Genomic DNA, 24,282 nt, shown 5'->3' with positions numbered 1-24,282 from the left:
CAGACACTGGGAAGTCCCGGGCGGGGAGATGAAAGGCAAGCCTCCCACTGAGACGTCTGCGGATTCGATCGGAGGAGGGCCTGACCCCACGACCCAGACACCTAAACGAGCAGAACTTGCGAGCTTAGGGACCAGCGACTGAGGTAGCAGGCAGACAGACGCGCCCTCCGGGCCTCCATCCCCTGACCCAATTGCGAGTGGGGGGAGTGGAGAGGGTAGTGCAGATGGACTACACATCCCAGCAGACATCGCGGCGGCGGACCCTTCCCCCAAGTGCTGCCCCTCGCCGCTAGGACTGATGGGAAATGTAGTCCCTGGACGGGGCAGGCCGGTCGAATGGTGTGCCTCTGTGTCTGTGTGTTTGGAAGGACTGAGCCCCAAAGCTTCGCAGGCTCCCTCGGGGAGCTCCAGCGTCTCTTCGTTCCTCTTGAGATTCTGGGGTCCTGTCTCCGGAATGGAGGCTGGGGGCTTCCTCTGTGTCCCCTGGCACCACTGTGTACCCCCCCACCCCGAGCCCGCTGCTCCCAGCGCCCCTCCCAGCCCCACTCCGACCCTCGGCGGGCGGCCGGCCCCTTTAAGAGTGGCCCCGCTGACATCACGGCGGGGGGGGGGGGGGGGTGCTGGCCCGGCTCCCGGCTCCGCGGCGGCTGCAGGACCCGGCTTCGCTCTGCGCCCGCCTGCTGCTCGGGGGACCCCGGCCTGGGACGCCCCCTTTCGCTTCCTCCAGCCGTCCAGGCCCCACGCTCCGCCCCAAGCCCGGCCAGAGCCCCAGCCCTCAGCAGGGGACCCCAAGGATTGCCCCTGCTATCTCTCTCCGCCCAGGGTCTCTGTCTTTCTGTCTCTCCTCTGTCTTTCTGCCTCTCTGCCTGGCGCAAGGCGCCTGGGTCTCAGCATCCCTCAGCCCGAGGCCTCTGAGCGCCCCGAGCGCCCCGTGCCTTTTTCTGTCCCTGCTGCCTGACCTCTCCACTTCCAGCGCCCGAGACTCTCCGAGCCTGGGGAGCCGGGGTCTGGGACCCACTCTCTGCCCCACCTTCTCTCTCTCTCTCTCTCCCAGTCTCTTTTAGGCCACCTCTGTGTTTGCTCGTCTCCAGACCTGCGAGTCTCAGGATTGCTCAGCCTCGAGGTCTGGGCGCGCCCGGCCCGCTGCTGTCTCCCAGCCCCCCGCCCCCCAGGCGCCCCTGCTCCCGTCCGCGCTCCGCTCCGCTCCTACCCTCTCCTCCCTGCCACCCCCCACTCCCCAGGCCCGCCGCCCTCCCTCCCGCATCCCCGCTCCCCCCTCCGCGCCCCTCCCCTCCTCCGCGGCAGCCAATGAGCGGCCGCCGGTCCCAGCTCCCGGCGTTGTCCGCCGAGTGAGGCCGCGGGCGCGGGGGGTGGGGGGTGGGAGACCGGGAGGGGGCCGGGACGCCGGGCTCCGGGGCGGGGGCGGGGGGCGCGGGCATCGGCGACCCCGGTGGCGGCGGAGGCGGCGGCGGCCGGGGGAAGCCGCGGGGCCGGTCATGCGGCTGCGGGGCCCGCGGCCCGGAGCGTGCGCCCAGCCCTGAGCGAGGTGAGCGGGAGGGGAGGGTCCTGGGAGGAGGGGTGGGGGGCGGGGGTTCCCCGTGAGGCGGCGGGGGGACAGGGGCTGGGGCTGAAAGGAGCCTGTGTGGCTCGGGGGGGGGGCGGTGGCAATTCCAGCGGCCAGGACGCCCCACTTCGGGAGGCTATGGGGCATGGAGGGACATTCGGGCCTAGGGACGACGGGGTCCGAGGGTCCGGAGCGGGGCAACTACTACACTCGCCGTGTCCGCGCCGCGGAGACCTGGCGCCCTGGGGAGGGTGCAGACCAGGTCCTCGAGGGAGGCGGTCCCGGCGCAGGGGGAGCACCTCGCGGGCTCAGAGCAGGATGTGAGTCTGAGAAGGGGCGCCGGGGAAGCGGGGGGTCTGTCCCCCGTGAGGGCGAAGGGCGACGGAGTTTGGACCTGGGTTTGCAGAAGGGGGACCCCGGGGACCCGAATGCTCTAATCCAGGAAACTCTGAGGGGGGTGGGGTGGAGGATGAGAAGGAGGCTTCAGGCCTGGGGAGAAGGTCCCAAAGGGGAGAGGCTGGAAGCTGGGGGGGACTGTGGAGGGGCTGGGCGGGCTATGGAGAGTGAGGAGGAATGGTAGCCACGCAGGAGGGGGGGGTCTCCAATCTCCAAGGAGAAAGCGAGCCGGTGGGTGACCGAGAGCGGGGTCCCCGCTGGAGTCGGAGGCGCCAAGGGCGGGAGCTGAGGTCAGCTACCTGGGCGAAGGCAATCAGGGTAACTGGGTTCCCGCGGCTTGTTTCTGAGCGGAGCGGGTTAGAACAGGAGCAGGCAGCTGGCGGTCGAGCCCGGGAGCCACGGGACGGGGGATGGGAGGAAAAGCTGGTCGGCGCTCTGCCTCGCTCGGATCCCCGAGCCCTCCAGGAGGCAGCGGGTGGGGAGGAAGGGCACTGGGTGCGGAAGGGAGGGTAGTGGCCAAAGTCGTCTCTGACTCCTTACTGGGGTGGGGGCAGAGTTTCAAGGCTACCAGCATTGGCTTTTTGTTTTTTAAAGTGGTGTCTCAAATCTCGGCTGCATTTGTTGGGCAGGGTTTAGGGATCTTAACTATCCTAGTTAAAAAGATGATGGGGACTCTGGTACTCAGAGGCGTAAAGGCCTCTGGTTGGGATGGGTCCGGGATCCCGTATGGAGTCCCCCAATTCACGGGATTGCTTAGTTTAGGGAAAAGCTCATGGTAGGGGGTGAGGGTGCTGGATAAGGGATGAGGAGCATCTCCAGTTGGAGTCTCCAGGTTCCTGAGTGGAGGTGGGAGGGGGCAGCTGGGAAGAGGAGATCTCTTGTTTAAGCATCCAGAGTTCTGGGGATCAGAGTCCTAACGTGGGAAGTGGGGGTGCAGGACCTCTGATAGGGAATTTCCGGGTCATGAGATGGAAGACTGGGGAGACGGGGTCCTGGTTGGGGTTTTAGAGTTCAGAGGACTGGTCCCTAGTGCGAAGGAGGGTCACTTGTTTGACTGGAGCACTCTGGCTAGAGTGCCGAGCTGGGGGTGGGGTGCGGGTTCCCAGATCACTGGTTTGATATTTGAAAGTCTTCATTCCAAATCCTGGCTCCAGGTGTCTGGGCCCAGTGTTTGGGGGACCCAGCAGCCTGGGATGGAGTTCCAGCACCCAGGGTTCAGGGACCCACCTGGGCTTGGTGTTGGGGGGAATTGAGGTTCTGGAATCTCAGATTAGGGTACCAAATTGAAGTCAAGACCTAGGATCAGAGTCAGAAGGTCATGGGTCCAGTTCTCGGTGTTAGAATTGGGTGTTAAGGATAAGAGTTTAAGAGATTAAACTTGAGTGAGGACCTCTGCTCAAGGTCTGAGGTAAGCCTGAGGTCAAGGGACCGAGGCTAGGGTATGGAGTTAGGGTCCTTCGTTGGTGACTCACTTGGGGGACTTCTGGTTTCTATTCAGGGACAGAGTCCAAAGAGAAGGGATCAATAGATAGAGTCAGGATTAGGTGGCCAGGGTTAGGGCTTTTACACAGGTTACATTGCTCAGCATCCAGTGTTAAAGTTTTAACCCTCAGGGTCTAGAGACCTAGGTCATGGCTGAGAGTTGAGGTCACAGGTCCTTGCTGGAGTCTCGTATTCAAAGTTCGTGGCTTGCCTCAAGGCACAGGGTCAAGGTTGGGGCTATGTGCCTGGTCCTGGCTTTGGAGTGCCTGATCACCATAATAGCTTCTGAGTCACCGGCCCAGGCTCATGGTTAGGGATTCTGGTGGTCTCTAGTGCCTGTGGTCAAGGTCTCGGGGTCAGTCAGGGCATGCGGTTCAGGCTGGAGGGCTTGGTTCTGGGGTCGAGACTCTAGAAACTGAATTTCTAGTTGAAGTCGTGACATTGGGCACCCAGGTCCAGACACATGGGTGGAGCTAAGGTTCAGTCCCTGGATGTGGGCTGAAGATTACAGCTGGAAATCTTATCCTGGGGTGTGGCGGGGGTGTCGGGTGTGGGGGTCTCTGATTAGGATCCAGAGCCAGAGCACAAGTGTCAGGTCTGGGAAGGCCAGTTCTAGGGTTGAAGGTCAACAATTGGTGTCACTGGTTCAAATCCAGGGAGGGAATCGTGGGTCAGGACACAGACGCCAGATTTGAGAGGTCTGGGGATTGGCGTCTTAGTCCCAGTCCAGGGCCTCGGGTGGCTGCATGGGGGTGAGGACTCAAGTTGGTCCTATCAGGCCTCCCCAAGGCAGTTCCGGGTCCCCTCAGGCCCCGCAGGGCGCCCCCCGCCGCTGAGGATGAGTCACTGCAGCAGCCGCGCCCTGACCCTGCTGAGCAGCGTGTTTGGTGCGTGTGGCCTCCTGCTCGTGGGCATCGCGGTCAGCACTGACTACTGGCTGTACATGGAGGAGGGCACGGTGCTGCCGCAGAACCAGACCACGGAGGTCAAGATGGCGCTGCACGCCGGCCTCTGGCGCGTGTGTTTCTTCGCAGGTACAGACCCCAGCCGCCCTCCACTCAACTGTCCCTGCCTTGCCTGGGTGGGATCCGAGAGTCCTGATCCTTCGTTCCACCTCTCGGGCTCCAGAAGTGCAGAGACTGATCCTCTTTCTGTCCTGGAGAGTCGAGTTCCTACACGGAGACCCAATTTCTAACCCTCTGTTCCCTGGATCTAGGAGTCCCAGTGCTCATACGGTCTCCCGGGAACCGCAGAGTCCCCCTCCCCCTCAGCAGTGGCAATCTAAGTTCATAACGTGTCCCCTGGACAGCTTCACTGCTGAATGGACAGCTTCATTGCCGAATGGACGGGGTAGAGAAATCCATGTTTCCCAGTGATCACAGAGACCTCCCCCTCCTTCAAGGACCCTGCCACCCACCACCTTATTCTCTTTAGGGACCCAGAAGTCCTGGCTCACAGCCCCTCCTCACTTGGGACCAAGGGTTCCAGCCCTGCCCTCCACCTATGGGTCTGGTCTCTAGGGAAGCTGGCAACAGCAACTCCCAGAGCTCCTGCCCACCCGCTTCTGCAACCCTTGGACTAAGCCATCACCATCCTGGGGTCTCCCCACTGTGCCCCGTGCTCCTGACTGCCTCTCCAGAGCTTAGGATCATCTCATGCAGCGCTGCTTTCTTACTATCCGCCCCCAGGTCGGGAGAAGGGTCGCTGCGTGGCCTCGGAATACTTTCTTGAACCGGAGATCAACTTGGTGACGGAGAACACGGAGAATATTCTGAGTGAGGGGAAGCAGGGGGCCTAGGCAACAAGGCGGCAGGATCACAGGGCAGGTCCTGGGAGAAAGGGCAGGACCAGGAAAGGGGTAGGGTGGAATGGAAGGAGTGGAGACTAGAAAGAAGGCAGAGTGGTTGGGTAAGGGAGAGGAGGTAGGTCGAAGGGGGCGGGGCCTAGTCAGTGGGTGGAGCCAACAGGAAAGGGGTGGGGTCAGGCCAAAGGAGGTGTGGTCTGAGTAAAGGGATGGCGTCCTCAGTGGAATCACCAGACAGGAGAAGAGTCTGCAGAAGGGAGAAACTACCCAAAAAGTCAAGGGTCAGGGAGATGGTGGACATGGAGAGGTCAGGGGAATGGGGAGGTGTCCCTGCAGATTGTCCCCCTCACCCCTTCTCTCCCCTTACCGCTCCCCCAGAGACAGTGCGCACAGCCACCCCCTTCCCCATGGTCAGTCTCTTCCTCGTGTTCACCGCCTTCGTCATCAGCAACATCGGCCACATCCGCCCACAGAGGACCATTCTGGCTTTTGTTTCTGGCATCTTCTTCATCCTATCGGGTGAGCCCAAGGAAAGAACTTACGGGCTGGGGGGGGGGGGGGGGTCTTTTAGATAACAGAAGCCTGAGGTCCCTCTTCCTTGCTGTGTAATCCTGAAGGGGTTGCAGAACCTCTCTGAGCCCCACTTTTCTGCTGTGCGAGAGGGAGATGGCAGCGCCCCTTGCGCATGGGACCGAATCATGGTGAATTGCTCATTGGGTGCTAGTTAGGTGCCAGGCTTCTGTGCTGATCCTCACAACCCCGTGAGGTGATAGCCGGTTACAAGGCTCCTTGCTTCCTGTGCAGCATTGTGTCTGAAAATTTTTCAAAGAGAAAAGGTGAAAGATTTTGGAGTGAACGCCCATGGAGCTACCACTTAGAGCAACCATTTCCATATAACTAGACTTGCTTTGTCCTGTATCTGTTCATGTAGCTATCTTTCTACCTATCTTATTGTTATTTATCTCACTACTTTTTATGCGTTTCAAAGTGAGTTGAGGCATCATTACACTTTACCTTAAATACTTCACTATGCATGCCATTAGCCAGAGTTTACTATGTGTTTATAGTTCTTTTTTAAAAATTTTATTTATTGATTGGAGAGAGAGGGAAACATTGACTTGTTATTCCATTTATTTATAAGCTCATTAGTTAATTCTCGAATGTGCCCTGACTGGGGATCAAACCTACAGCCTGGACATATTGGGACAACACTCCAACTCCCCCCCCCCCATTGAGCCACCCAGCCTGGGCCATTTTATTTTTTTGAGCTATGAGTGATCTCAAATCCTTCTCATAACATCTCTGCTTGGGGGTTATTATTAGCACTCGCTTAATAAAATGGGGATACTGAAGACCAGACTTGTGCAGAGATTTGCCTAAGATACCAGCATAAGCTGGTACCCGGACTCCAGTGTCCTGAGTTCTAGAACAGAATAATTTTCAGTGTTCCCCTCATCCAAACTACAGCTCGGTTTGTTCTACTTCAGTCCCACTCAGGTAAGGTCAGCCCAGATCGACTCAGCTCTGACACGTTTAACTCCGTCCATCTGCTCCAACTGACCCCAATCTATTCTGACTCAGTTCTTCAGTTCAATTCAGATGAATTCAACACAACTTAATTTAACTCCATTCGGGTCCTTCTACTCTGGTTGATATTTTATGAACAACCCCTGTTGTACATCTCATTTCCATTCTGTCCCCTGAGTATCGCTTCTCGGCCTTTTGGCTAAGATCAAGGATAGAGGTCTGTTTTTACCAGTTTAATATTCTGTCCCCTGGGACCTCCACTGAGCTCCCCCTTTAGAGATGACTCTGCAAATAATTAAAGGAGAATTTTTGAATATCCCTTTCCACAGCCCCTTTCCTGCTCCTCACCCAGCTTTCTCTGGGCTAAACCTCCCTTGTGCCTCTAACCAAAACTGACAAGACTTTATCCAGGGAAACCAGGGTGCAACCTCTGTGTGAACTCGAATCACGGCGTGTACAGCCAGACACTGAGCTAAAATAAGACATGTAGGATCGCACCATCCTGGAGTGTCAGAGCAAAAGGTCTCATCCTTTTTTTTTTTTTTTTCCAGATGAAAAAAACATAGTGGCCTAGAGAGAGAGAAAGTAGGGCATGGAGACTTTATTTAATTCACCCAAAACATTTGAAAGAAAATCCCATTGATTGCGGCTCACAGCAGTGGACACAAGGAGAGGTGACCTAGCTAGTCAATGGCAGGGCTGGGGTTAGAACTGAGGGTTTTCTCATCACAAAAACCATGCTCGTAACAGTGCACCAGAACCTGGGGGATCAGCGGTGTTGTTGGGACTGGAAGTCAGGCCTCTGATGTAACAATTTGAAGGGGACTGAACCCCTTCCTCAAGTTTATGTCATAGATTATAACCTGTATACCCACCCCAAGGTATCCATCATGCATTTGTTTAAAAATATTTTATTTATTTTTATTTTTAGACAGAGGGGAAGGCAGGGAGAATGAGAGGGAGAGAGACATCAGTGTGTGGTTGTCTGTAGTACTTCCCATGCTGGAGACTTGGCCTGTAACCTGGGCATGTGCCCTGGCTGGGAATTAAACTGGCAACCTTTTGGTTTGCAGGCTGGTGCTCAAGCCACTGAGCCACACCAGCCAGGGCCATCATGTACTTTGTTAAAAAAAGATTTTATTTATTTTTAGAGAGTGTGGAAGGGAGGGAGAAAGAGAGGGAGAGAAATATTCACATGCCCTCAGTCAGGGTGCCTGGTCTACAACCCAGGCATGTGTCCTGACTGGGAATTGAACAGGTGACCTTTTGGTTCTCAGGATGATACCCAACCCACTGAGCCACACCAGTCAGGGCTCCAACATGTACTTTCAAGATTGTGGTCATGGTGCCTGAAGGCATATGCTGTTGGGAACCTGGAAAGAATGGGGTTCAAATCCCAACACTTACTGTGTGTGCTACAGCTTCCCTTTGATGAGTTGCTGAGAAAACAGATATCTAGTAGGGATCAGCAAATTTTACATAGCAAATATTTCAGGTTCTGTGAGCTGCCGGGTTATAGTGCCGAAGCAACCAGAGGTAGAGTAGCAGGCATGGCCGCTGTGTTCCAAAAATACTATTTATGGACCCTGAAATGCAAATTCAATGCAATTTTCACGGGTTATAAAATATATTTTTATTCTTCTTTTTCCATACTATTTACAAATGTAAACACCACACTTAGCTCACAAACCACACAAAACCGCATGGTGCGACAAAGCATAGTTAGCTGACCCCTGGTCTAGGTCATGAGTGTGAAGAGCCAACCCGGTGGCTGGTCTATAACAATAACTGCTCAACACATGGTGGTTTTAGATACTCGAATAGTAGTAGTAACAACCACCACCTTAATCATAAACGCTTTACCAAGTGCCATGGTTTGGGAGAAGTTCTATGTGCTTTTTCTTCACCTGGCAAGGCAGACATCGTTACTATTCTCGTTTTCCAGTTGAGGAAACAGGAGCAGTCAGAGTTAAGCTGCTCCATCGTGGAAGGTGGATTCCAACCCAGGCTTTTCACTGTGGTGCTATTACTGCCCCATAACAATCATAAAAATGAAGGTGATTTAAAAAGGAGGGGAAAAGGATGGAAATAGTACCAATATCTTAGATCTTGGAGCAAAATGATTTGGTCCAACCACCTCGTGTTCCCCATGAGAACACACAGAGAGAGAGAGAGAGAGAGAGAGAGAGAGAGAGAGAGAGAAGTTGCCTGAGGTCTGCAGAGTGGGAGAGAAATAGACAGACAGACAGGAGTTGCCTGAGGTCTAGAAAGTGGGAGACTTGGTGTTCAATCCTGGGAAAAGCAGTGGAAGCGCTGGGGCAGGAGAGGAATAGGGTCACAGTGGGCATTAAATATCCCTCAGGGAACCGTGTTGGGGATGGACTAGAGGAAGATGAGCAAACCAAGGAGGAGGCTTGTGCAGCGGACTGAGCAACAAGGTTTGGGCTGACCCAGGGCTAGGAGGATAAAGAAGACTGCATGACTTTGAAGGGGAAGAATATTGACAGAAAAATCAATATAGAATTAGTTGGCTGACCGGGTTTGGCAAGAGAAGGGGTGAGGAGGCTGCTGTGGCATTGATTTTCCTTTTTCAGGTCATAAAAGGCATGCTTTCTGGGCATGGCCCATATTAACCCCTGGTCCTCAAAAATCATGTTCTATGCATGTGCCTGTTTATTCACTCATCAAACATTTACAGAGACAGCCTACATACCAGGCCCTGTGCTGGGCACTGGAGACAGCACGGCTGAATCCTAAGTGAGAGCCCACATGGAGTTCCTCCCAAAACAGCCCCCAATTGCACATTCATCCAAGCTTCAATGTCGCACATCACTTAAAGTCTCGAGCGCTTTGCTGAATTCCCCTTGCACTTAGAGTACATCCAAACTCCTCCTGCTGGCCCTTCATGGTTCGGCGACTGCTCAGATCTGTGACCTCATTTCCTAACCCACTGACACTCTCCTTTGCTTATCACTTCAGACACACTGGCTTCCTGCTACTCCTCGAAAATGCAAATCTCAGCCCGGCTTGAGGACTTTTACACTCACTGGGCCTCCCTACGCAGAAGTTTCTTCTCCCCATTTCTCACAGGGCAGGGATGTTCCCTCTTGAGAGTTACATTTTTCTGACAACAGTATGTAGTGTCTTGCTCCCTCTGCTGTCCTATTCCTTGTTTGATGATCGTTTCTCAGTACTATTGCTGTTGTCAGTCATCTTGGTTTCTTTCCCCTTCCACTGGAATGTAATCTCCGAATGTCAAGGAACTCTACAGATATCTGCCAGGCCTGGATGAGTTGCTGGTACAAAGTACACACTGAGATATTTGTAGACTGGGTGAAGGATAAGAACAACTCAGGGCATGCTGGGAAAGGGGGGGTGTATTCACCTGACACAGTAGAGTGGTGGGGAGGGTGGGAGTGACCGGGATTTCAACAGGAGGTGACGTCCAAGTTCATGATACTGAAAGAGCGAGGGGTACTTTTTTCTAGGGAAGAAAGTGCTTTGCAAGGAGATTGAATTAACAGCGTGTGGTAAGAGCCCAAAAGCAGTTAAGACTCAGGTCGACGCGGGTGCCGCTCTCCATGGTCCTGAATCGCTATTGTTCTAAAGCCGAGGTGTGTCCATTCCTCTTGGAATGTGGATGACTCTTGCCTACTTAGCTCTAAGAATTCTGGAACAGATACAGTGGAGAGGGTAGGGAGAGGGTTGGGTTACAGAAAAAAAGGGAAGGGGAGAAAGAGGAAAGGAGAAAAGGTTATTTTTAGAGAACAAGAGCCATTGTGAAATGGCCAGAAAGGAGAAAGAAGGACAAAAATAATTTACCTTCTGACATTATTTTTATTTAATTTTCAAGGATCAAAAGCAAAACCACAACCAAAACGTTTGTATTTGTAAATGTTTGTGGGTGTTTTTTTCTCATCAACCCCTGCTCCTGACTCTCCTGATGAAGAATATTATTTTATTTAGAACTATTATACGAAACATGGTACTTAAAGTGAGGCAGGTGTGGTTAGCAGGGATCAGGTCATAAAGAGAAGATCAGGTGGTAAAGTGAATGCCCTTTCCTGTTATAGTAGGGAGCCAGGGAAAGAGTGTCAACAAGAAAAGAAAAGAATCCACTATGAGTTTTAGAAAAAATCTGTTTCTAAAACAAGGGGATGGGGATTTGGGGGCGGTGGTACAGGCATAAAAGTAACCTTAGCTGGATCAGAGGACTTGGGTTAACAAAAGGGGTGTAGATTTACGAGAGATTCAGGAAGTAAAATGGACATGACCTGGTGACTGGGAATCCTCAATAGAAGAGAGAGAGCAGAATGAAGGTTATCCCTGTGCCTGACTAGGGTGCCCACGTGAGTGAGGTTCAGGGCTGCCTTTGGTATTCCTTTCCCAGAAACCTGCTCACCTGTCAAGACTTAACCTCAGATGCCTTTCCCTTCATGTAACACATCATGGGCCCCCTCTTTTTTGAACATTAAAATGATAGGATACTAGAATTTCAAAGTGCTGTGGAAGTTCAGAGCAAGAAAAGGTTAATTCTTAGAGGAGGTTGAGAAATGGTGGGTGTTAGAATGGAATCAAAAAAGGAAGCAACTGTGAGCTCTTGAGGAAATTCGTTGTGAGCAAGTATATTCATCCATTTGACTAGTCTTTATTTGCGCTGGGTCTTTGCTAGATGTTGGGGACAAGGGAGACTAGTTCCAAGCATCCTAGTGGGGGTGGGAGAGATGTGTGATAAAAAATACAAATAAGTGAAAAATGTCATGTCAGGTGGTAATAAGTGCTATGAAGAAAAATGAAGTAGGTTAAAGGGAAGGTGAGTGATGGGGGAGAGTTCTTATCTTATCTCACCTGAGTCACTCCGAATGTTTTAGTGGAAACTTTAAAATCTATATAATAGTCCAATGAATGAACATTGTCATACCATCTTCCACCGAGATCCAAATGGATTCTGCATTTTGCTAATGTTTGGCTGTATCCTCTCTCTCTCTCTCCCTCTCACCATTTGAAAGTAACTTGCAGACACCAGGACAGTTTACCTCTAAACATTTTATAATAGTATGCATCTCTTAACATAACGACATGCTTCTATGTAACTCTGACACTATGATCACACCCGGAAATTTTACAATAATTCCATAATATAATTTATTCCATTTTCAAACTGTCACAGTGGTTTCAAAAATGCCTTTTAGCCCTGGCTGAGTAGCTTGGTTGGTTAGAGGATCACCCTGATATGCCAAGATTGTGAGTTTGATTCTCAGTCAGGGCACATAGAAGAATTAACCAATGAATGCACCAATAAATGGAACAACAAATCTATGTTTTTCTCTGTCTCTGTTCCTGTCTCTAAAAAAATCTATGCTATATTTTGCTGTGTATAATGCACACCCACGTTTCTGGCCCAAACTTTTAGGGAAAAAGGCTTTCATTTTAATTTTTAATTCAATATTTTATTTATATGTAAAAATGGTTATTATATTCCAGAGTATTATTTTGCATATGGATATCATTCGTGCTTTCTAGAGTTACATATGTAACTCATAACCATAAATAAAAGAATTAAAACCATTTCTACAGATATGGAATTAGTACTACCCATGTATAATGCACATCCTTATTTTTCCCTAAAAAATTTGGGCAAAAACATGTGCATTGTACATGGCCAAATACAGTAAATTTCTTTTTAAAAAAGATGGCTTTTGCCCTGGCTGGTGTGGCTCAGTGGATTGAGCATGGGCCTGTGAAGCAAAAGGTCACTGGTTTGATTCCCAGTCAGGGCACATGCCTGGGTTGCAGGCCAGGTCCCCAGTAGGGGGTGTGGGAGAGGCAACCACACATTGATGTTTCCCTCTCTCCTTCCCTTCTTCTCTGTCTAAAAATAAATAAATAAAATCTTTTTTTTTTAAGATAGCTTTTATAGCTTTGCCCCAGGACCAGATTTAATCTACGTTCACACATAGTATTTGGTTAATGTCTCTGTTAGTTCAGACTACTTCTCCCACTATTTTATTTACAACAGTGACTTTTAAAATGTACTTCATGTTAAAAATATAGAAAGAATGGTGTAACAAAATGCCATGCATCCTTTACCGAGTTTCAACAATTATCAACATATGGTGAGTCCTTTTTTAAGCCATACTGCCATACCTTCCCTCTGTACTACACTACATTTTTTCAAAGCCAAACTCACACATTAAATCATCTCCTCCACCAACATTTCTGTCTCTCTCTGAGAAATAAGCATCTTGTTATTTAACATAACCGCAGCACCATCATCATGCCCAAACAATTAAGAATAGCTGCTTAATATCATTTAATATCTAGGAAGTGTTCAACATCCCCACTTGTCTCATAAACGCCTTTTTTACAGTTACTTTGCGGTAAACTAGGATCCACATTCCACTTGTGCGTTCAGCTGATAGATCTCCAAAGCCTCTTTTAGTCTGTAACAGTCCCTCTCCTGTTTTTTTCCTCGCCATTCATTTGTTGAAGAAATCTAGGCATTTGTCTTGCAGAGTCTCCATGCTCTAGATTTTTCCAGTCGTATTTCTGTGTCATGGTTTACTATATCCACCCATCCCTCTATCTCCTTGTAACATTGTTATTGATCAGGTCCAGGTTTGATTTTTTTTTTTGCAAAAAATACTTTATAGGTAGGTGGTGCTGTTTGCATCTGACTGTATTATATCAGAGACATAATGTCTGGGCACCTTTTCTTGAGATGTTAAGACTGATCACTGCTTCTGGTGTTATCGGCTTGCTATTTATCACATCTTGGATTTGTTCGGTCAGTTCCTTGTGGCATCATTTAATTTATTCCTCTTTCCTTTGTATTTTCTGTGGTTATGTCTGGCCAACATGGAAATTATGTCTAGACTACCTTATATTGATGCAATTCAGCTTAAACATGTCTGGCAAGAAGATTCAGAAGAACTGTGTTCTTTATTTATTTCTTTAAATTTATTTATCTTTAGAGGGGAAGGAAAGGAGAGAGGGAGAGAAATATCAATGTATGGTTGCCTCTCGTGTGTCCCCCGCTGGGAACTGGCCTGCAACTCAGGCATGTGCCCTGATTGGGAATTGAACCACGATCCTTTGGTTTGCAGGCCCGCGCTCAGTCCACTGAACTACACCAGCCAGGGCTATATTTTTTATTTCAGGTAGTAAATCATGTCAGGTGGTTTCACCATGAGTAATTCAAAGTTTGAGTCTATGATTTTTTTTATTTATTGATTGATTGATTGATTGACTTGAGAGAGACATTGATTTGTTGTTCCATTTATTTATGCATTCATTGGTTGATTCTTGTACGTGCCATGACTGAGCATCGAACCCACAACCTTGGCATGTTGGGATGGATGACACCCAAGCCAACTGAGCTATCCAGCCAAGGTTGTAGTGCAAAGTCTGAATGCTTGGTAAAGGATGAGGTCATCAGAGCTCTCCAACGAGAAGGGACATTTTTCTCTTTACAATGAATAATAATCTGCAGTTAACCCTTAGGCACCTTGGGGGAAAATCCTGTGTGGCAATACCTATTTTAAAAATTATAGTTGATGTACAATATTATATTAGCTTAATTACTTCTCACTCTTTTGGCTGAGATCAAGTGTAATATTATATTCGTTTCAGATATTCAACCCTGTGATTAGACATTGATATAATCTATAAAGTGATCCCCCTGATAATTCTAGTACTCAGCGGGCATCATCCATAGTTACTACAGCATTACTGACTACATTCTTTATACTGTACTTTACATCCCCATGACTATTTTGTAACTGCCAATGTGTACTTTGAAAATTTGGGGATACTTATTTTATTTAAAAATTTTAAACTTTGGAAATAATTTGAATTTTAAACTCACAGAAAATTTAAAAAAATAACAAATGAACTCAGATTTTATTTAGACCAATTTTTTTTAGAAACTGCACTTTTAAAAAAGTTTTTATTGATTTATTTTTAGAGAGAGGGGAAGGGAAGGAGAAAGAGTGGGAGAGAAACATCAATGTGTGGTTGCCTCTTATGTGGCCCCCCACTGGGGACCTAGCCTGCAACTCGGGCATGTGCCCTGACTGGGAATTGAACTGGTGACCCTTTGGTTCACAGCCTGTGCTCAGTCCACTGAGCTATACCAGCCAGGGCTCATTTAGGCCAATTTTTAACATTTTGGCATATTTGCCTTTATCTATCACCTATTTTCCTTCACCCATTTTATCTCTGGTGTATTTATCTATTAATATCTACCATATATTTATATCATTTATAAAACCACTTGACCATACATCATAAACCCTTCACCCATAAGTCCTGCGACAAGTATCTCCTATGGACAAGTGTGCTTTCTTTCCTACCCACAGTGCAATCATTGACTTCAGGAAGTTGAACCGCTACACAACACTATAGCTGATACACGGTCCATATTCCTACTTCACCAATTATTCCAGTGCTGTCTTTTTAAAAAGATTTTATTTATTGATTTTTAGAGAGAGGGGAAGGGAAGCAAAAAGAGAGGTAGAGAAGCATCAGTGTGTGGTTGGTTCCCACATGCCCCCAACTGGGGACCAGGCCCTCAACCCAGGCATATGCCTTGACTGGGAACCGAACTGGTGACCCTTTGGGTTTGCAGTCCCACACTCAATCCCCTGAGCTACACCAGCCAGGGCTCCAGTCCTGTCTTTTATAGTCTTTACCCCTGAGTTGGGATCCAGTCTGAGCTCACGCTCTGTATTTCCTTGTTGCGTCTCTTTCCTATCTTCGTCTTTTATATAGTTCCTGTGCCTTTAAAAAACATTTATCTTTCATGTCGACTCTTTGTGAAGAGTGCAGCCAGTTGTGCTGTACAATGCCCCAGTTTCCGCAGGAGTGGATTCAGGTTACACATTTTCAGCAGGGAGGCTACATAAGTGAAGTGGGGGCAGCCTGTCATCGGAAGGTCATGGCATCAGTCCGCCCATTGCTGGTGATGTCAGCTTCCAACCCTTGATTAAGTGGGTGCCTGCCAGGTTCCTTTACAATAGAGGAAGTTTTTTTATCTTCATATAATCTCTTTTTTAAATTTTTATTTTTGAATTACAGTTCACATGCAATATTATTAGTTTCAGATGTATGACCTAGTGATTAGACATTTGTATAACTTATGAAGTGCACCCCCCAATAAGTCTGGTGCCCACCTGACCCCATTCAGTTATTACAATATTAGCACCTGCATTCATGAGCTGGCTTTACACTCCCCAGGACTGTCCTAAAACTACCCATTTGTGTTTCTTAATCCCTTCACCTCTTTCCCCCATTCCCTCAGCACCCCTCCCCTTTGGCAACCATCAGTCTGTTCTCTGTATTTATGAGTCTGTTCTAATTCTGTTTGTTTATTGTGTTATTTTGGTTTCACATGTAAGTGAAATCATGGTGTTTGTTTTTTCTCTGTCCGACTTTATAATCTCTTTGTAATTAGTAGCTATTCCATGGGGAAATTCAATCCAGAGATTCAATGTCCACTGATGATTTTTGTGCAAATCCCAGTATTACCACTAAGGTTGCAAAATGGTGTTTTCTAACTCTGTGAATAAGAATTTTCTCTTTTCCTTTATTAGTTATTGATTTTACAGTATATCATTCTGTATTCACATTTAAAAAATTCAGTGTGTTATTTGCCATTACTTTTAGTATTCATTTTGATGCTCAAATCACCCCCAGTTGGACAATAAGGAATTTCTTTCAAGCTAGTTTCCATGTTCTTGTTTGACATGTTCCTTTCATTTTGTTTTTTTCAGCACTTCCTTACTTTGTGGCATGAATACACTTTTTAAAAAAAATTTTATTTATTTATCTTTAGAGGGGAAGGGAAGGAGAGAGGGAGAGAAACATCAATGTATGGTTGCCTTTCGTGCGTCCCCTGCTGGGAACTGGCCTGCAGGGAACTGGTCTGCAACCCAGGCATGTGCCCTGGCTGGGAATCGAACCGCGATTGTCTGGTTCGCAGGCCCGTGCTCAAATGAATACACTTTTACATGTCTTCTCCAGGCCTCAAATTAGCTATTTCTCCCAGGAGCCCAAGCTCCTTATATAGTGGGGGGTGATATTAGAGACCAAAATCTGGGTGCTAGGTGTGCTCATTGCTGCTGAGATGTCACTGCTTCTGGAATCTTTCAGGAGAGAAAGCTGGCAAATTATATATATTTGTAAAATAGGAGCTTATATTGCACCTAAACACCAGAGGTTTCTTCCTCCCTTTACCCTATTCTGATTTGTATCTTCCTTCTTTCAGAGAAAGAAGAGAACTCTAGCTCCCCAAAACATTAATAAACTTATACATTTGCTCAATCCTACAATGTACACAGAATGATTTCAGAACTGTTACCCCTAGACCACTAACAACAACAATAACCATATTATGTAAGGTTCAAGATTTCTTTGATGATCTCCTTGTCTTTGGCCTGAGATATATAATCAAAGTACTCCATTCATAAGTTACTAGATTACTAATTTTCCCCTCCTGTGGTGGTACTCTTCATTTGATGGGAAGTCAGTTTTATTTATGTTGGTCCATATTCACTTTTAGTTTTTCCCCATCCTTGTTGAAATTATCTTTTGAATACACAAAATGTTAGCATAGTTGCAAAGGTCAAAGCTCAGGGGAGTGCCACTTCCTCCCTATTGCTTGCTTCTTTCCTATTCTCACCTGCCCCCTGTAGGTTATCAACTGCATTTGTTTTCTTTCCTTTGTCTCATTGCAAAAATAAACAGATGCGTACATGTGTTCTTACGTACCCTTCTTTCTTTGCTTCAGAGTAGCATCCTGTACACTCTTTTGTGAATTTTTAAAGAGATTTTATTTATTTATTTTTAAAGAGAGGGGAAGGGAGAAAGAGAAACACCAATGTGTGGTTGCCTCTCATGCGCCCCCTGCTGGGGACCTGACCCACCACTCAGGCATGTTGCCTGACTGGGAATGGAACCTGTGACCCTTTGGTTCACAGGCCAGCACTCAATCCACTGAGCCACGGCAGACAGAGTTGTGCTTTTTTTTTTTTTAATGTGGTGAGATAGTCTGAACCATCACTGAACTCCATCCACATCAGTGCACTGAGCTTGACCTTATTCTCACTGCACAGTGGCTCAGTACTCCGCAATGTGATGTTTTCTAGATTATTTCATGAATCAAGGGCATCTGGGTTGTTTCTGATATTTTGCAATTATGAACACTCACTGCTGCAGTGAATTAACTTGTGCCTGTGAGCTTTCATCGAACAGATAACTTCACTGGACAGATTTCTCCAGGGCAGACTTCTCCCAGTGAGATTGCTAGGTTAAAGCATAACTACCTGTGTGGTTTTGTTAGTCATGGCCAAACTCCCCTCCGTGGGGGCTGTGTTATTGTACGGCTGCACAAGCAACATATAAGAACTTTCATTCCCCTGGCTGCACCACAAAAAAATAACAGCTTTTTAAGTTTATTGATTTAGAGAGAGATTAATAATTTGTTCTTCCACTTACTGATGCAATCATTGGTTGATTCTTGTATGTGCTCTGAATGGAAATTGAACTCACAACCTTGGTGTATCGGGACAATGCTCTAACCAACTGAGCTAGCTGGCCAGGGATGTTGTGAAGCTTTTTAGCTTTTGATGATCTGATGCATGAGACATGGTAGCCCCTCATAGTTTGCACCTGCTTTTGTCTTACTTTGAATGAGAGAGCATGGCTTTGTTTTGTTTGTTTTTGTCTTATTTTTCAAGAGGGAGATCATAGAAGGCCTTTCTAAAGAAGTGATAAGGAAGGAGAGGGCTAAGCGAAGTGACAGAGAGAGAGAGAGAGAGAGAGAGAAATCTGGGGAAAGCATTCCAGGAAGAGAGAAGAGCAAGCTCAAAGGCCTCAGGGCAGAAATGAGCTTGATGTGTTCAAGGAACAAGGAGAAATTCATGTGGTCTAAGTAGAGGGAGCAAGGAGGGAGGGACCAGGGATGAGCCTGGCTGGCATTGCATGGGCATTGTAGTTCAGGGGTAGGTCAAGTTTTTCTGTAGGAAAGTCAGACAACCAATAGAGCTTTACTGGCCTCACTGTATCTGTTACAGCCACTGAACTTTGCCTATACAGCCACAGACAATGTGTAAATAAATTGGCTGTGTTCCAATAAAATTTTACTTCTGGACCTTAAAATTTGAAATTCCTAGACTTATAACCTAAAACTCATATAATTCTGTGGGTTTTAGTATAGTCACAAGATTGTGCACCCCCATTACTTAATTCCACAACATTTTCATCACCCCCAAAAGAAACTCCACACCTTTAACAGCCAGTCATAATCCCCCTTCACCTCATTCCCTGGCAACCACTAATCTACTTTCTGCCTTGATGGTTTGGCTTGTTTTGGGCATTTCGTATAAATGCATCCATGCAATATGTGGTTCTTTTACGTAGCATCTGGCTTCTTTTACATAACATATTTTCTAGGTTCATCCATGTGGTCGCAAAAGCCAGTACTTCCTTTTTCTGGCTGAATAATATTCCCTTCATGGCCATGCCAGTTGATGGCCATTTGGGTCGTTTCTACTTTGTTGGCTATTACGAAAACTGCTGCTACAAATGTTCGGGCGCAAGTTTTGGTGTGGGCATCTGTTTCCAATTCTCTTGAGTAGACACATAGGAGTGAAATTGCTGAGTCACATGGTCATTCTATTTTATTTATTTAAAAATTTTTATTGATTGATTTTGAGAGGAGAGGGAAGGGGAGAGAGAAAACACAGATTTGTTGTTCTACTGATTTATGCATTCATGGGCTGATTCTTGTATGTGCCCTGAAAGGAGATCAAACCCACAACCCTGGCGTATCAGGACAATGCTCTAACCAGCCGAGCTAGCCAGCCAGGGCATAGCTCTAACACTCTGAGAAACTGCTAAATGCAATTACATACTTTTTAGATGCCACAAAATATCACTCTTCTTTTGGTCTTTTAGAACAAATTTAGTTACGTAAAAACCATTCTTAGCTAGGAGGCCATACCCGAAAGAGCCCTGTTGTAGGCAGTGGAAGGAATGTCTACTTATTCTGGGGGTGATGGACACACAAGTATTTATTTGTAGGATTCAGGGGGAAGATGCCGATAAGGATTACGTCGTTTCATTTAGGGACCCTTGGCACAGCTGCTGTTACAAAGAAAGATCATCTTGGGGAAAGTGTTATTCGCCTCCTAAAAATTCTCAGCCCAGACCTCTCCTTTCCACCTTCCTTCAGTGCCTCTATCTCCTCATCTGTAAATGGAGATAAAAATGGTACCGACTTGAAAGTGCTGTAACGTTTGAATGAGTTAAAGCGCATTTGACACTGAGAATGGTGCCGGGCAGGGAGCAAGATCTATATAAGCAGTTGCTCTTATTGTTATTACTATTGATGTTGCTGCTATTACTATCCATACCTCAGCTCAGACCTCCTCCTCCCCTCCACCCCAGAATATACAACTCCAGTGTTTCCCCTCCAATCTCTTTTCAAAACCAGCCAGCCCCCAAATGATCTTCTAACCCTCCACTCCGGCCCTGTCATTCCTCTGCTCCAGATTTTCCATGGTTCCCTACTGCCCTGGGCATCAAGGCTGAGCTCCTTAGCCCAGCATGTGAGGCTTACCATGGTCGTGTCCCTGCCTCCCCCCCCCCCCCCCCCCCCAGTTTGACCCCACGTCTTGTGGCTGCGGTCCATGTTGTAGCCACGTGGATGGATCAGCTCAGGCCCAGCCTCCAAGCCTTTGCCCTTGGCCTCCCCTCTGCCCAGAGGGGTATCACAGGTACTCTTATCTACCCACTTCCTGTATGACTTGGACAAACGTCCTTCTTCCTGACTCTGCCTGTTGGCCAGCTCTCATCATTTGCCTTTCCCAATGACCTTGGGAGCTCCTGGACAAAGTTGGGTGGTGGAGAAGGAGGGTGATTCATCTCTGGGATTGCTGCACCCAGCCAAGACCCAGCACACAAGGGGATTCCAAAGAAGGAAGTTAGCTCCTGGCTGGGTAGCTTAGTTGGTAAGAGCATTATCCCCACACGCCAAGGTTGCCGGTTCCATCCCTCCCTGGTCAGGGCAGGTACAGGAATCAACCAGTGAAAGCCTCAACAAATGCAACAACAACAACAAAAATGCTGGAAGTTAGTTCACATCCAACAGTCGGGAGGAGAGGGAGAGGACAGTGGTGGGAGGGTGCGGGCTGGGGAGAGAGGTCCACAGCTAACGGACCAAGGGCACCCCCTGCTCCCCCAGGCCTCTCCTTGGTGGTGGGCTTGGTTCTCTACATTTCCAGCATCAATGACGAGGTCATGAACAGGCCCAGCAGCTCTGAGCAGTATTTCCACTATCGATACGGGTGGTCTTTTGCCTTCGCTGCTTCCTCCTTCCTGCTCAAAGAGGTGATGTCTTGGGGCCCACGTGAGAGCTTTGAATGGGGAGGGAGGGGTCTCGGGGTCCAGGAGGAAGAGGAGAGGAGATGGAGTGGGGGGCATAGACCCTGGGAGAGTGGTGGCTGAGGCCCTGGGGGATGAGGGGGATGGGGACCTGGGATTCTGGGGCCCTGGGGGAAAAGGGGGAGGGGGACTTGGGATTCTGGGGTCCTGGGGGAAAGGGGGGATGGGGGCCTGGAATCCTGGGGTTCTGAGGGTGGAGGGGGATGGGACCTGGGGGAAAAGGGAGATGGGGACCTGGAATCTTGGGTCCCGCGGGTTGCGAGTCTCCGGGACTCTGACCCTGCCTTGCCACAGGGGGCTGGCGTGATGTCCGTGTACTTGTTCACCAAGCGCTACGCGGAGGAGGAGATGTACCGCCCGCACCCCGCCTTCTACCGCCCGCGTCTCAGCGACTGCTCCGACTACTCGGGCCAGTTCCTGCAGCCAGAGACGTGGCGTCGCGGGCGCAGCCCCTCCGACATCTCCAGCGACGTGTCCATCCAGATGACGCAGAACTACCCTCCGGCCATCAAGTACCCGGACCACCTGCACATCTCCACCTCGCCCTGCTGAGGCCGTGCCCCTCGGAGCTCCCTTCCTCCTCCTCCTCCTCCCTAGGGGTCTCCCTGCGGCTCAGCTCCCCTGGGGCCTCCAGTCTCTCCTGGACTCCGCTTTCACCAGGAGGGCGCTGCTCACACTTTAGCCCCACCCCCTGCCCAGTAGCCACGCCCACCCTTTCGGTTTTCATTAGTCCCTGCCAGTTCCAGACCCTTACACTTCATTGGGCCCGTTTACCTCCAGGTGGCTCCACTCCCTCGACTGCCCGCCCCCTTTTGCCGAGGCCCCGCCCTTTCCCGAGGCCCCGCCCCTCCGGGCCTCGCCCTCCCAGCTAATTCACTCGCTGGTTCCAGTGTGCAGGCGCCCACCTCCCCGGAGCCCCCCCAACCTGCTGCCTCCCCACAGGGGCGCTGGGCTGGAGAGTAGGGTCCGGCAGCCGCCAGGAATGCCTGCCATCCTCTCCTCCCTTCTGCTCCTAGTTCTCTCCTGGCTCCGTCTCACCTGCGCGCCCGGGGGGCCCTTGAGTGCAGTGGGGGGGCTTCTTTGCCCCGCCCACAGCCCCGGAGTGGGTCGGGGGTCTGTAGGCCGTGGGTTTGGTTAATCTGGTCTCCCTCCCACACGCGTCTCTGCCCCCCCGGGAGACCCCCTTCTTTCTCACCAGCTGGGCTCTTCCCGGCCTCCTGAGGGTTACCTGCCTTTCAGGGGGCGCCGTCTAACCACTCTTCTCGCTTTTTCTGCTGCCCGAGCTTCTCTTTCTTCCTCCTCTCCTTCCTCTTCCTCCTCTAACTCTGTCTCCTTCCTCCTTTTCCCCTACACCCCACACGTCAAGGATGGAGACCCTAGCGTGAGGGGATTCCACGCCGTTTCCACACCTGTGCCCGCCTCCTCCCCCTCGAGGCTCCGTCCGGGGAGGGAGAGACAGTAGCGGGGGGTCGACACCCCCCCAAACCTCGAAGTCTTCCATTTTCTGGCACTCCCCTTCACTGAAGTTCCCCTTCCCATCTCAGACCCCCAACTCTGGCCTCTTTCAAGGGTCCGTCCTCCCCCTTGGACAGATTTGGGGGCGTCTTAGAAATTCGCCCACGCCCCCCCCTTATTAGGGGAGGAGGGGCGAGGTAGCACAGTGCTGTACACGGAAGCAGAAAGGCCCCCGGGGTGGGGGGAGGGACGGGGGCTTTTAGTTTGCATCCTAGGGGGGAGGGGGGAGGGGGACCGCAGCAGTTAACCTGTCCTTACGCAGCGATTTTTAACGAGGCTGGGGGGAGGGGGGCTCTGGGGTTGGGGAAGGGGTGGGTGGGGGGCCTGGCTCTGTTATTTACCGTGTATCATATGTAAATACCAACAGAAACTTCAATAAACTGTATTTCAAACACGTCTCTGCCTGCCCAGGGGGAGGGCGCTGGCGGTGGAGGGCGGGCTTCAGGTCTCTGCCCCTAGGGTCAGAGAATAAGGTTAGACTGGTATTTGTCCAACGGCTCAGTCCTCATCATCCTTAACATCAGCACCTTATAATTCAGCCCGCGGAAAGCGTGTAGGACTGCAAAGGACACGGGTCAGAATCAATGAAAATTAACTCTCGGTATTCCTCTGACCACTTAGAGTACCGTCACTATTCCTCGCCCGTTCCCCACATTCACTGTTTTATTTCTTTTTCTCCCCAAGACTTCACATGGAGTTTGTTGGACTCCCCTTTGCAGCTAGGCCCACAGAGGAGGAATGACTCCTTTAAGGTCACACAGGTAGAACCATGAGCCTTGACAGAGCCGTTCTCCCCGTGTGAGTGGTTCAGTCATTCTGTTGCACACCTACTATGAGCCACACACTCCTTTTGTCCAGGATCCTATGAGATGTTTCCAGCAGTGCTGGTGTAAGAATGATCACACACACCCCCGCCCCACAGTGGGCTCTGCAATCTATGACCTCATGGTCTGCATTTAGAGGCTGGAAACAGCCTGCATGTTGGATAAACCTGTTCTCGAGTTGTATTGGAAAGGAAACACACCAAAGTGTAGCCCATCAGTTCTTTGCCTTGCCTTGATTTAGCTTCTTCGGGACACTCAGAACTTCAGCCACACCCACACTTATCAAGCTGTCATTCAGGGTCGAACACTGTGCTGAGAACCCTTCATTTATTACCTGATTGGATTCTCTCAGTCGTCCTGTGAGGACGAGGCATTCCACAGAGCCCCATTTTGTAGATGGAGAAACTGAGACTCAAGGAGGTGAGGTCACCCAGCTGGTAAGATGCATAGGTACCTGGCAGGATAGTCCAGTTGGTTAAAGTGCTGCCCCCATACACCAAGGTTGCAAGTTTGACCCCCCCAGTCAGGGTGCGTACAAGAATCAACCAATAGCCTGGCTGGCGTAGCTCAGTGGATTGAGTGCTGGACTGCGAGCCACACGATTGTGGTTCGATTCCCAGTCAGGGCACATGCCTCGGTTGCAGGCCAGTTCCCAGCAGGGGACGCGTGAGAGGCAACCACACATTGACATTTCTCTCCCTCTCTCCTTCCCTTCCCCTCTAAAG

The 24,282-nt window shown here is 49.5% G+C and overlaps 1 protein-coding gene across 1 annotated transcript; it reads left to right on the top strand.

Moving 5' to 3' along the window:
- Positions 1-1,487: 1,487 nt before the first annotated feature.
- Positions 1,488-21,838, top strand: CACNG7 (calcium voltage-gated channel auxiliary subunit gamma 7). Its single transcript, XM_037127576.2, has 6 exons — positions 1,488-1,546; positions 4,252-4,476; positions 5,131-5,217; positions 5,625-5,765; positions 21,019-21,164; positions 21,513-21,838. Exons 2-6 carry the CDS (start codon positions 4,281-4,283, stop codon positions 21,768-21,770), a joined length of 828 nt encoding a protein of 275 aa, XP_036983471.1. The 5' UTR covers positions 1,488-1,546; positions 4,252-4,280; the 3' UTR covers positions 21,771-21,838.
- The last annotated feature ends 2,444 nt before the right edge of the window (positions 21,839-24,282 follow it).

This window comes from Artibeus jamaicensis, unplaced genomic scaffold, assembly GCF_021234435.1.
Source record: "Artibeus jamaicensis isolate MK-2021 breed Jamaican fruit bat unplaced genomic scaffold, CSHL_Jam_final contig_2566, whole genome shotgun sequence".
Classification (NCBI taxonomy): Eukaryota; Metazoa; Chordata; class Mammalia; order Chiroptera; family Phyllostomidae; genus Artibeus; species Artibeus jamaicensis.
The sequence above is the reverse complement of the archived record's forward strand: the minus strand, read 5'-3'. Positions and strand labels throughout refer to the sequence as shown.